Genomic DNA, 11,932 nt, shown 5'->3' on the forward strand with positions numbered 1-11,932 from the left:
CCTAAAATAGAGTATTTGAATTATTTTTGTGAAGACATGAAAAATATGATAAAAATATGGTCAAATAACAAGACACTGACAAATGACGCTGGATAAAGTATTCACAAATTTAAAGACTAACAAGTGAAGTGGGGAAGGAACACATTTCTATTTATTATCATCTACCTTCCATGGGGCGTTTGGGAAATAACCCCATTCTGCTGTACCCAGTTGTGCAGAGGGCTGGCTGAAAAATTATAATCCCCAAATTCTAATCCTGGTTCTGCTAGCCAACAGTCATGTGACCTTGAGCAAGTCACCTACTCCCTGAGCCTTGGTTTCTACACTATGAAAACTGAGAATTAGGTGTTTTGTTTTTACTTCACATTATTGTTTTGACAGTGAACAAAGTAATATGTAAAAGTCTGAAAATCTAAGATATTTTCAGGGCCTGCATATCTAAGATATTTTTTTCTTTATCCTTTTCCTTTTCTCTCCTTCTCTATTATTATTGTCATTCTTGTTGTTCCTATTACAGGTAATTTATATTTGAAGTTTCAGATCTTCAGTCAAAACAATCAAAAAATTTGAGGTTACTCATAAATTGACAATTCAATTTATGAACCAGTCTCTTTGTCTTCCTTTATTTTTCTACTTGAATTTTGGTCATTTTCATTGCATATTTACTTCTCCACTAAGATGCCTGAAAGAAGAGGAATAAAGGCTGAATTCAATCTGATTTAGTCTGTCACTTGTTGCCTTGGCTGATTGACTGTTTGAGGTGGTGACAGAAGAGAATGAGTTCATCTGTGGAGGTCTCTTATCAACCATTAGATGTCTACTATGAAGACAAATAGGATTAATGATATTATTCATAATATTTTATGTTGATTCATCAGATCTTCCTCCTCCCTTCATCACTAAAACAAACAATGACGAAACCAAAACCCCTGAAAGTGTGGAGGGTGACAAAAAGAAGGAAGAGAGGGGTGGCGGTGGGAGGTTCTCAGAAGGAAATGTTTTTAAAAGCTAAATTTAAATGTGAACCCCTAATACTGTATGGCTTGCCTATTAATCTATCAGCCAGCTCCCAGAAAAAACTTCCAGCCTTAGAAAAGTCACATGGTTCTTGGCTGAGACCCTCTGGCAAAAAAGCTCAGAGCCGTCACGCCATCAGTGTTTAGCAATGGAAAAATACTCAAGAGCAAAGGTTGAAACCATGGCTCCAAAATCACAGTTGGCAAGGCAGAGCTGGCAGAGGTCAGGGAATCTTCTGAGAGGGCCTGTCTGTAGTACTGCACCTCTCCACCACCTGAACAGTGAGGCTGGCTGGATGGAACTGAAACCAGAGACTCACACACACAGGCTTCTCATACCCAATCGCACGACTTTCTGCTTGGTAAACCACATGATGTGGCAAAAGGGAACAGTTACCAAATGAGGATGACTCCTGGAGATGCCTGGAGGGAGGAGCTGTGGTGGTTATAATCCTACATCAAAGACTACAACAGTCAGGGAAAGTTGGACACTATCCATTTGTTTTTTATTTTCTAATAGTTTAAAAAGTTAGTTTCCTGAGGGCAAGATCTGTATTTTTTTCCATACTTGCTGGGCTTGGCTAAGTGATACAGAAACCAGAATAAGACCAAATTATATTGATGCCATTAGTTCCTTTTTGAAGGAGCAATGCAGTACAATGGCAAAAAAATAGGAGTCCAAGGCAGAAGGCCTGGGTTCTTGTGAAGATTATCCTACTTACTAGCTGGGTGGTCTCAGATAAGACACAGGACTCTTTCTGGGCTTCAGCCAGCTCATCTGTAAAATGAAGGTAGTATAGACTGAATTCTAAAAAAGTATTTAATTGACAAAGATTGTATATATTCAAAATGTTGAATGTGATGATGTGATATACATATACACTGTGTAATAATCATGGTCAAATTGATTAACACATCCATCACCACCCAGTTACAGTGTGTGTGTGTGTGTGTGTGTGTGTGTGTGTGTGTGTGTGTGTGTGTGTGTGTGAAACAGAGAGAAAGAGATAAGGAAGACAGAATGATTATGTCTCCCCAAAATTCATATGTTAAAACCTAATTCCCAATGTGATGGTGTTTGGAGATGAATCCTCCTGAATGGGATTAGTGCCCTTATAAAAAAAGGCCACAGAAAGGTCCTCTGCCCTTTCACCATGTGAGGACACAGCAAGATGTTGTCTATGAAGCAGGAAGCGAGCGCCCTCACCAGACACTGAATCTGCTGGTGCCTTGATCTTAGAATTCCCAGCCTCCAGAATTGTGAGCAATAAATTTCTGGTGTTTAAAGCACACCCAGTTTACAGTAATTTATGATAGCAGCCCAAATGGACAAAGACAGAGGGTTGCACTAGGTGATCTCTAAGTGCCCTTCCAGCTCTAACACTAAGACGTCATTTATGTATTGGCAAGAAAGTTCATGTATTTCAACTTACGTATTATGCTCATCTGAAGTGGCTTTTAGAAAGTAAAGTTTGGCGTTTCTTTTATTAACCGGTAGTACTACCCTCTCAAAGATGAGCTGATCCTGCCTGCCATTCCTTATCATCCTTGCAACTTGCTACTTTTACAACTTTCCACAATGGTCATTCTTAGTTTCTTCACCTTGCTCTTCTAGTGAGAAAAATAAGAGTGATATTAGCCTATATATACACAAAAATATACCTTGGAATGCCACACAGTTTCACAGAAACAGCAATGTACTTTGTCAGATGTTGAGAATCACTGAATAGGCATTTTATAAATATGGAGATGAAATTAGAAAGCAGGACTTACTGTTTCTTCCTGCTTTCCCTGACTAGTGACCTGTTTCTACCTACTTCTTAATTTGTCAGGAGATAAAGAGACCATATGCTTTTAAAACTAAGAACCCAGGGTCCTTTACTCCCTACAGTGGCAGCCGCATCCACACGTGCTACACACTAGTCATTACTGTGCTTGCTGGAGCCTAGTTGGGCAGATGTGAGCATTACCCAGCATCAGCAAGGATTCACCCTGAGCATGAGGACCCTGGCAATTTGGGAAACAAAAATATCACTCTACATATCCTGCAAATGTCCATTCCTGGAACAATGCTTTTAACATTACCATGTAGATACCAGCTCACTCACTCTAGTCCTAGCTTGGTAACCTGGCAATAACTATTTAAAACTGAACAGGAATCCTGTGGTTCTTTTCCCAGGCACCAATAGGAATGTTCACAACCTTGGTATCTATGTGTAAATTACTTCTGTACGAAGAGCAAAGATTACATTTTGGTGATGATTTCATCTTCATGTACCATAATTATTTCTGACAGCTGAGGTTCAAGAATCTGCACTGTGTTCTGTCTAGATGTCAGATCCTGTGTTAGAGTAGACTCACAAATGGCTCAGCAGTCTATTATTTCAGGTCAAGTGATCGCACTTCACTCTACTTACATGGGAACTCTTGATGATTTGTGCCTTAGGAAATTCTATGAGCATTGTAATCTACACTGGGCAACTCAGTCATTAACAAAACTTTCAAGTTGCACACATCCCAAAATTTCATGAATCAGAGTTAAGTTCCCACTAAGAGATTTTTGTCCAGCAAAGGATACTGCAGGCCTGAGGCCACGGCACTGGTACGATAACCTCCCAGGCGCTGCCCACTCTCAGAGCAGTGCCAGGCAAATTGCTTGTCCTGTCCTGTGCTCAGCACCCACTCCAGCTCCAGGACAAACAGGATCATCGTCACTCTGCTCTGATGCGCTGAAAACCAAGAGAAAAGAAAACAACCTATAAAGCATCCTAAGGAGGTTGGAAGAACGTGGCCCACAGAGATTCACCATTCTCTTCTTCTCCCCACCCCAGAATAAGCTGAACGGCAGAACCATTTTAAAGACAAGGTAGAACAGTGGTTCTCGTCGGGGGTGGGGGTATTCCCCTGTAGACGGGTGTGTCTGAGTGTTTTTGGTGATTAAAATAAAACTATCCATCTCTTCCCAGTGTTCCCCCTCTGCCCCATTTGTGCCAACACAAGGATTATTGCCACACATAGCTCCTGTTACCAAAGGGCCTGGGCCACTTCCTCAGACAAGCTAGGGCTGCTGGACTGGAGAGAGCCACATCCAGTGTGACCACAAAACACATTAGGAGCGACGTTCATATATATCACTACCATCAGTTTATGTGCACTTATAAAAAAACTGGAGCATACCATTATACTTTTAATGAAGTCTGTCTTATAAAGTCATACAAAAGTTCTAGATGAACATTCTTTCAGAAATTAAATGCATGGAAAGGAGGATAGAATTATTCCTAAGAACCATACAGAAGAAAGTGAAGTATCCCTTATGCCAAAGTGTGTGTGTGTTTGTACGAATAATAAGAGCAAATTTTCTAGCGTTGTTAATAAACAAGAGCAATATGATCACAGTTATCACATCACACAATTCCAGAATTAGAAGAGGCTATTCATATCAGTTAACCCATCTCCCTATTTTACACATGGGAAAAGTGAGGCACAATGAGGTGGAGTAGCTTGACTGAGGTCTTAGAGCTTCTCAGTTACCAAATGAAAACAGGTGGAAGGATTTTTGCCTTATTATATATTCCAGGCAGTAAGGTGGAGGGCATCTGCAGTCACTGAACAGAGCTGACTGGAATGAACAAAGACTGACATCCTGCAACCTGGACCTCACCGGGCCCTGCTCCCAAGAGCTGGCAGTCTGATGGGGCATGAATACATTCATCATGACTATGGTGAGGTCACAGAGAAGACACTGGTTTCACATTTTGATCATGAACACAGAGTTAGACAGTATGGATGGACAAATGCCGCTCTACTGACAATAATATCATCTGCCAATTTTTGAATGTCTAACAAGTGCCAGGCACTTAAATACATTCTCTAGCTTAATCATTGTAATGACCCTGCAAAGTGGATGATTTCATCATTTTACAACAAATACAACCTTAGCAAGACGGCCCTTTGGGATTGCTACCATACAATACAGTCAGAACCAGAGTGAACAGCCACAGGGCAGTCATTCAACAAATGCCTGATGTTTTAAGAGCTGGTATTTGAAGCTTGGATAATCTAAGGGAGTAGGGAAGCAGTGACACTGTGATGTCTCTACAACACACATCTGCTTTCAGAGTACCAGCCACCATCAAGATCAAAACACAGGCTCTAACTAAAAGATGTGTCTTCTTGGAGAAACTCGTGAAGATCTTTTTATGTCTCTATCATCAAATGTTCAATTCAAGTTCTATCAGTGAGGGAATAAAAAGTGAACTATCTAATGAGTTCAAGTATACTCAAGTCTATTTCAAGCAGAAAGTGGCCCCTAACACCTCACCCCTCTTTTCACTGAGGGGGCCTTTAGCCTTCTATCTATCATATTCGAGTCCAAGGGGATGACAGCAGCCCTAGTTGATAACGGGCTTTAGCCTTCTGAGCGGCCTTCCTGTGCCAGAGAAGGCAGAGGCTAGAAATATTAAGTGGCTTGCTCAAAGCTACAAAACCAATGAATGACAAAGATAGAATAAAAATCCTATTCTCCCTGATGTCAAAGTTGGTTCTCTCTCTCAGGGTCAGGCTACCTATGACTACCAGAAAACAAAAACAAACAAAAAAATCCCAAAACTCAGATCACATACTTTTGTTTAATGTGAAAAAGATTCTTTTATTGAAAAAAAATTCAAAGATAGATAACTTATCACTAAGCTTCAGAAACTCATAAGAAAAACCGTGGGTTTGAATAGGAGTGGTGAGAGGGACATCTTCCTTGCCTTGATCCTGATCTTAGAGAGAAAGCATCTCTTTTATCACCATTAAGGACAATGTTAGCTGCAGGATTTCTGTAGATATTTCTTTATTGAAGACGCTCCCCTCTAGTCCTAGTTTGCTGAGAATATTTTATAATGAACTGGATTTTACCAAATGCTTTTTCCACATTAAATTAATAATACGATTTTTCTTCTTCAACCTGTTGACGTAATGGATTACATTGATTTCTGAATGCTGAACCTGCTTTGCCTATCTGGAATAAATCCCACTAGGTCACGCTGTGTAATTCTTTCTATATATGGTTGGGGTCAATTCGCTAGTTTTTGTTTTTTGTTTTTTTTTATGAGACATATTGGTCTGCAGTTTTCTTTCTTGTAATGTCTTTGGTTTTGGGATCATTTATTGATTTTTAAAATTCTGTATTGAGGTAAAATTCACATAACACAAAATTCACCACTTTAAACATTTTAGAGTATATAATTCACTGGTTATTAGTTACTCACAATGTCGTGCATCATCACTATTATCTATTTTCAGAGCATTTCCATCATCCAAAAATGAAACTCTATATCCCCAACTCCCACTTCCCTCATCCTTCAAAAACACTCATCTATTATCTTTCTCTATGAATTATCTCCTATTCCTGACACTTCATATAAGTGTAATCATACAATACGTGGCCTTTTGTGTGTGGCTTTTTTCTCTTAGCATAAGCTTCCAAGGTTCGACCATTTTGTAGCATGTACTTCATTCCTAAATGGCTAAATAAGTCAATGCATATATATACCACATTTTGTTAATCCATTCATCACTGACGGACATTGAGGTTATTTCCATTTTTTTGGCCATTATGAATAACGTTGTTATGAAGAGATATGTATGAGTTTTTGTGTGAATACTGTCATGCTCCACATAACGATGCTTCAGTCAACTGTGGCACCGTAAGAGTATAATGCAGCTGAAAGGGCGTGGCTGTTCTAGCACAATGCATTACTCACTTACCTGTGGCGATCCTGGTGAAAACAAACCTATTGTGCTGCCAGTCACATAAAAGTATAGCACCTTCAATAATGTTACTTGATAATGATATTCAATGACCATGTTACTGGTTTATGTATTTACTATACTATACTTTTAAAATCAGTATTTTAGAGTGTACTCCTTCTTTTTATATATATATTTTAAATGTTAACTGTAAAACAGCCTCATGCAGGTCCCGCAGGAGGTATCCAGAAGAAGGCATTGTTGTGATAGGAGGTGACAGCTCGATGGGTGTTATGCCCCCTGAAGACCTTCAGTGGGACGAGCTGTGGAGGTGGAAGACAGTGATACTGATGATCCTGACCCTAAGTAGGCCTAGGCTAATGCGTGTGTTTGTGTCTTAGCTTTTAACAAAAATGTTTAAAAAATAAAACAAAATATTAAAAATTAAAAAAACAAAAAACCTAGAGAATAAAGGTATGAAGAAGAAACATTTTATACAGTTGTTTGTGTTTTAAGCTCTGTTATTACAAAAAAGCTGAAAAGCTGAAAAGATTAAAAAGTTTATAAAGTAAAAATAGAGTTCACTAGGTTTATTATTGAAAAAATATTTTTAAGCAAATGTAGTGTAGCCTAAGTGTACAATGTTTATGAAGTCTACAGCAGTGTACAATAATGTCCAAGGCCTTCACATTCACTCACTACTCACCCACTGACTCACTGGGAGCAATTTCCAGTTCTCCAAGCTCCATTCATGGTAAGTGCCCTATCCAGGCAAACCATACAATTTTTTAAATCTTTTGCATCAAATTTTTACTGCACCTTTTCTTATTTTAGATATGTTTATTGTAACAAATACCATTGTGCTACAACTGCCTACAGTATTCATAACAGTAACATGCCGTACAGGTGTGCAAGCCTAGGGAGCAACAGGTTATACCCTCTAGCCCAGGCATGTAGTAGGCAATCCCATCTAGGGGTGTAAGTACACTCTCTCACGTTCACACAGCATTGAAATCGCCTAGCAATGCATTTCTCAGAATGTGTCACCGTCATTAAGCAACACATGACTATGCTTTCAGTTCTCTTGGGTACCTAACTAGGAGTAAAAATGTTGTGTCACGAGGTAACTTTATATTTAACTCTTTGAGGAACTGCCAAACTGTTTTTCAAAGTGGCTACACCATTTTACATTCCCACCAACAGTGTTAAGAGGGTTCCAGGCCTGGGTGCAGTGGCTCATGCCTATAATCCCAGCACTTTGGGAGGCTGAGACGGGTGGATCACCTGAGGTCAGGAGTTCAAGATTAGCCTGGCCAACATGGTGAAACCCTGTCTCTACTAAAAAATACAAAAATTAGCCGGGCATTGGTGGCGAACACCTGTAATTACAGCTACTTGGGAGGCTGAGGCAGGAGAATCACTTGAACCCGGGAGGCAGAGGTTGCGGCGAGCCGAGATCATGCCACTGCACTCCAGCCTGGACGACAAGAACGAAACTCTGTATCAAAAAACAAAACAAAACAAAAAAACAAGAACAAAAAGAGGGTTCCAATTTCTCCACATTCTTGTCAACACTGATTTCCTTTTTTTTTTTTTGGAAAGGAATTAATATTTATTGGACCATTAAATTATGTTTCAGATACTTCACTAAGTAATCCACATATGTAATCTTTTAATATTTTTACTGTATTAAAATATACACAACAAAAAATTTACAACTGAAACCATTTTAAGCATACCATTCTGTGGCATTAAGTACATTCACACTGTTGTGTAACCATCACCACCTTTCACTTTCTAGAACTTTCTCATCTTCCCAAACTGAAACTCTTGTACCCACTAACTCGCCATTTCCCCCTCTCCTGGCCCTTGGCTATCACCATTCTCCTTTCTGTCTCTATGAATTTGATTACAATAAGTACGTCATCTATAATCCTTCAGTATTTCTCCTTTTTTTTGACATGGAATCTTGCTCTGTCGCCCAGGCTGGAGTGCAGTGGCACAATCTCAGCTCACTGCAACCTCCACCTCCCGGGTTCAAGCGATTCTCTTGCCTCAGCCTCCCAAGTAGCTGGGATGACAGGCGCACACCACCACACCCAGCTAATTTTTGTATTTTTAGTAGAGAGGAAGCTTCACCATGTTGGCCAGGTTGGTCTCGAACTCCTGGCCTCAGGTGATCCATCAGCCTTGGCCTCCTAAAGTGCCGGATTTTAGGTGTGAGCCACTACACCTGGCCTTGTCCTTTTTTTGATTGGCTTATTTCACTATGTCTTCAAGGTTCATTTGCATGTGTCAGAACTTCCTTCCTAAGGCTGAATAATATTCCACTGTATGTATACACCAAACTTGTTTATACATGCATCTGCTGATGGGCATTTAGGTTGCCTCCACCTTTGGGCTATTGTAAATAATGCTGCTACGAACATGGGTGTACATATATCTGCTTGAGCCTCTGCTTTCATTTCTTCTAAGCATATACCACTAATTAAATTTTGAATGTTAATCCAACACTGTAATACTGAGAAAAACTTCACTTGATCATAATATATTATCTTTTTTATATATTGCTGAATTTCATCCACTGAAATTTTCTTTAGATTTTTCGTACCCATTATCATAAAGAATGATGGCCTATAGTTTTCTTTACTTGTATCATTTTGGTCTAGTTTTAACAAGAAGTAATGTTGATCTCAGAATGGCTTGGAAACTCTTTCACTTGTGCAACTTCTGAAAGTGTCTGTGTAAAGCTTGCAATGCCTCTTCTTTTGATGTTTCATAAAATTCATCAGTAAAGGCATGTGGGCCTAGAGCTTTCTTTGTGGGAAGGTTTTAACTATACATTAAATTCAATTTCATTAGTAGATATAGAACTGTTAGGATTATCCATGTCTTTTTTAGTAATCTTTCACAATTTGTATCTTTCAAAGATTTTTAAAATTTGTTTTCAAATTTACTAGCATAAAGTTGTTCATAATACTACTTATTATCCTTTAAATATACCTAGACTCTGTAGTAATGTCACTTCACTCATTCCTGATATTGATAATTTGCATTTTCTCTTTTTTTTTCCCTGTTAACTCTGGCTAAAGATTTATAAATTTTATTGAGCTTATCAAAAAACTAGCTTTTGGATTTCACTGACTTTTCTCTGTTTTCTATTTCATGAACTTCTACTGATCTCTCCTTTCTTCTGCTTAGCTTAGGTCTCCTTTGTTCTTCTTTCTCTGGTATTCTAAGGTCAAAGTCAAAGTCACTGACTTGAGGCCTTTCTTGTTTTCTAATATAGATGTTTAGTTCTGTAAATTTTTCCTTAAATACTGCTATGGTATCATACCATAAATTCTGGTATATTGTGTTTTCATTTTATTATTATTATTATACTTTAAGTTCTAGGGTACATGTGCACAATGTGCAGGTTTGTTACATATGTATACTTGTGCCAGGTTGGTGTGCTGCACCCATTAACTCGTCATTTATATTAGGTATTTCTCCTAATGTTATTGCTCCCCACTCCCCGCACCCCATGACAGGTCCGGGTGTGTGATGTTCCCCAACCTGTGTCCAAGTGTTCTCATTGTTCAGTTCCCACCTATGAGTAAGAACATGTGGTGTTTGGTTTTCTGTCTTGCGATAGTTTGCTCAGAATGATGGTTTCCAGCTTCATCCATGTCCCTACAAAGGACATGAACTCATCCTTTTTATGGTTGCACAGTATTTCACAGTGTACATGTGCCACATTTTCTTAATTCAGTCTATCATTGATGGACATTTGGGTTGGTTCCAAGTCTTTGCTATTGTGAATAGTGCCGCAGTAAACATACACGTGCATGTGTCTTTATAGCAGCATGATTTATAATCCTTTTGGTATATACCCAGTAATGGGATGGCTGGGTCAAATGGTATTTCTGGTTCTAGATCCTTGAGGAATCATCACAGTCTTCCACAATGGTTGAATTAGTTTACAGTCCCACCAACAGTGTAAAAGTGTTCCTATTTCTCCACATCCTCTCCAGCACCTGTTGTTTCCTGACTTTTTAATGACGACCATTCTAACTGGTGTGAGGTGTTATCTCATTGTGGTTTTGATTTGCATTTCTCTGACGGCCAGTGATGATGAGCAATTTTTCATGTGTTTGTTGGCTGCATAAATGTCTTCTTTTGAGAAGTGTCTGTTCATATCCTCCGCCCACTTTTTGATGGGGTTGTTTGATTTTTTCTTGTAAATTTGTTTAAGGTCTTTGTAGGTTCTGGGTATTAGCCCTTTGTCAGATGGGTAGATTGTAAAAGTTTTCTCCCATTCTGTAGGTTGCCTGTTCACTCCGATGATAGTTTCTTTTGCTGTGCAGAAGCTCTTTAGTTTAATTAGATCCCATTTGTCAATTCTGGCTTTTGTTGCCGTTGCTTTTGTTGTTTTAGTCATGAAGTCCTTGCCCATGCCTATGGCCTCAATCGTATTGCCTAGGTTTTCCTCTAGGGTTTTTATGGTTTTAGGTCTAACATTTAAGTCTTTAATCCATCTTGAATTAATTTTTGTATAAGGTGTAAGGAAGGGATCCAGTTTCAGTTTTCTACATATGGCTAGTCAGTTTTCCCAGCACCATTTATTAAATAGGGAATCTTTTCTCCATTTCTTGTTTTTGTCAGGTTTGTCAAAGATCAGATGGTTGTAGATGTGTGGTATTATTTCTGAGGGCTCTATTCTGTTCCATTGGTCTATAGCTCTGTTTTGGTACCAGTACCATGCTGTTTTGGTTACTGAAGACTTGTAGTATAGTTTGAAGTCAGGTAGCGTGATGCCTCCAGCTTTGTTCTTTTGATTTAGGATTGTCTTGGCAATGCGGGCTCTTTTTTGGTTCCACATGAACTTTAAAGTAGTTTTTTCCAATTCTGTGAAGAAAGTCGTTGGTAGCTTAATGGGGATGGCATTAAATCTGTAAATTACCTTGGGCAGTATGGCCATTTTCACGACATTGATTCTTCCTGTCCATGAGCATGGAATGTTCTTCTATTTGTTTGTGTCCTCTTTTATTTCATTGAGCAGTGGTTTGTAGTTCTCCTTGAAGAGGTTCTTCACATCCCTTTTAAGTTGGATTCCTAGGTATTTTATTCTCTTTGAAGCAATTGTGAATGGGAGTTCATTCATGATTTGGCTCTCTGTCTGTTACTGGTGTATAAGA

General features: G+C 38.9%; 1 protein-coding gene across 1 annotated transcript in view; it reads right to left on the reverse strand.

Annotated features, from left to right (window-relative positions):
* Nucleotides 1–11,932, reverse strand: part of WDFY2 (WD repeat and FYVE domain containing 2) — a 176,797-nt gene that overhangs the window by 38,998 nt on the left and 125,867 nt on the right. The window contains exon 5 of the mRNA XM_011939056.1: nucleotides 3,595–3,745. Coding sequence (XP_011794446.1) covers nucleotides 3,595–3,745 — 151 coding nt within the window. The remainder of the gene's footprint in view (nucleotides 1–3,594; nucleotides 3,746–11,932) is intronic.

This window comes from Colobus angolensis, unplaced genomic scaffold (assembly GCF_000951035.1).
Source record: "Colobus angolensis palliatus isolate OR3802 unplaced genomic scaffold, Cang.pa_1.0 Scaffold101, whole genome shotgun sequence".
Lineage (NCBI taxonomy): Eukaryota > Metazoa > Chordata > Mammalia > Primates > Cercopithecidae > Colobus > Colobus angolensis.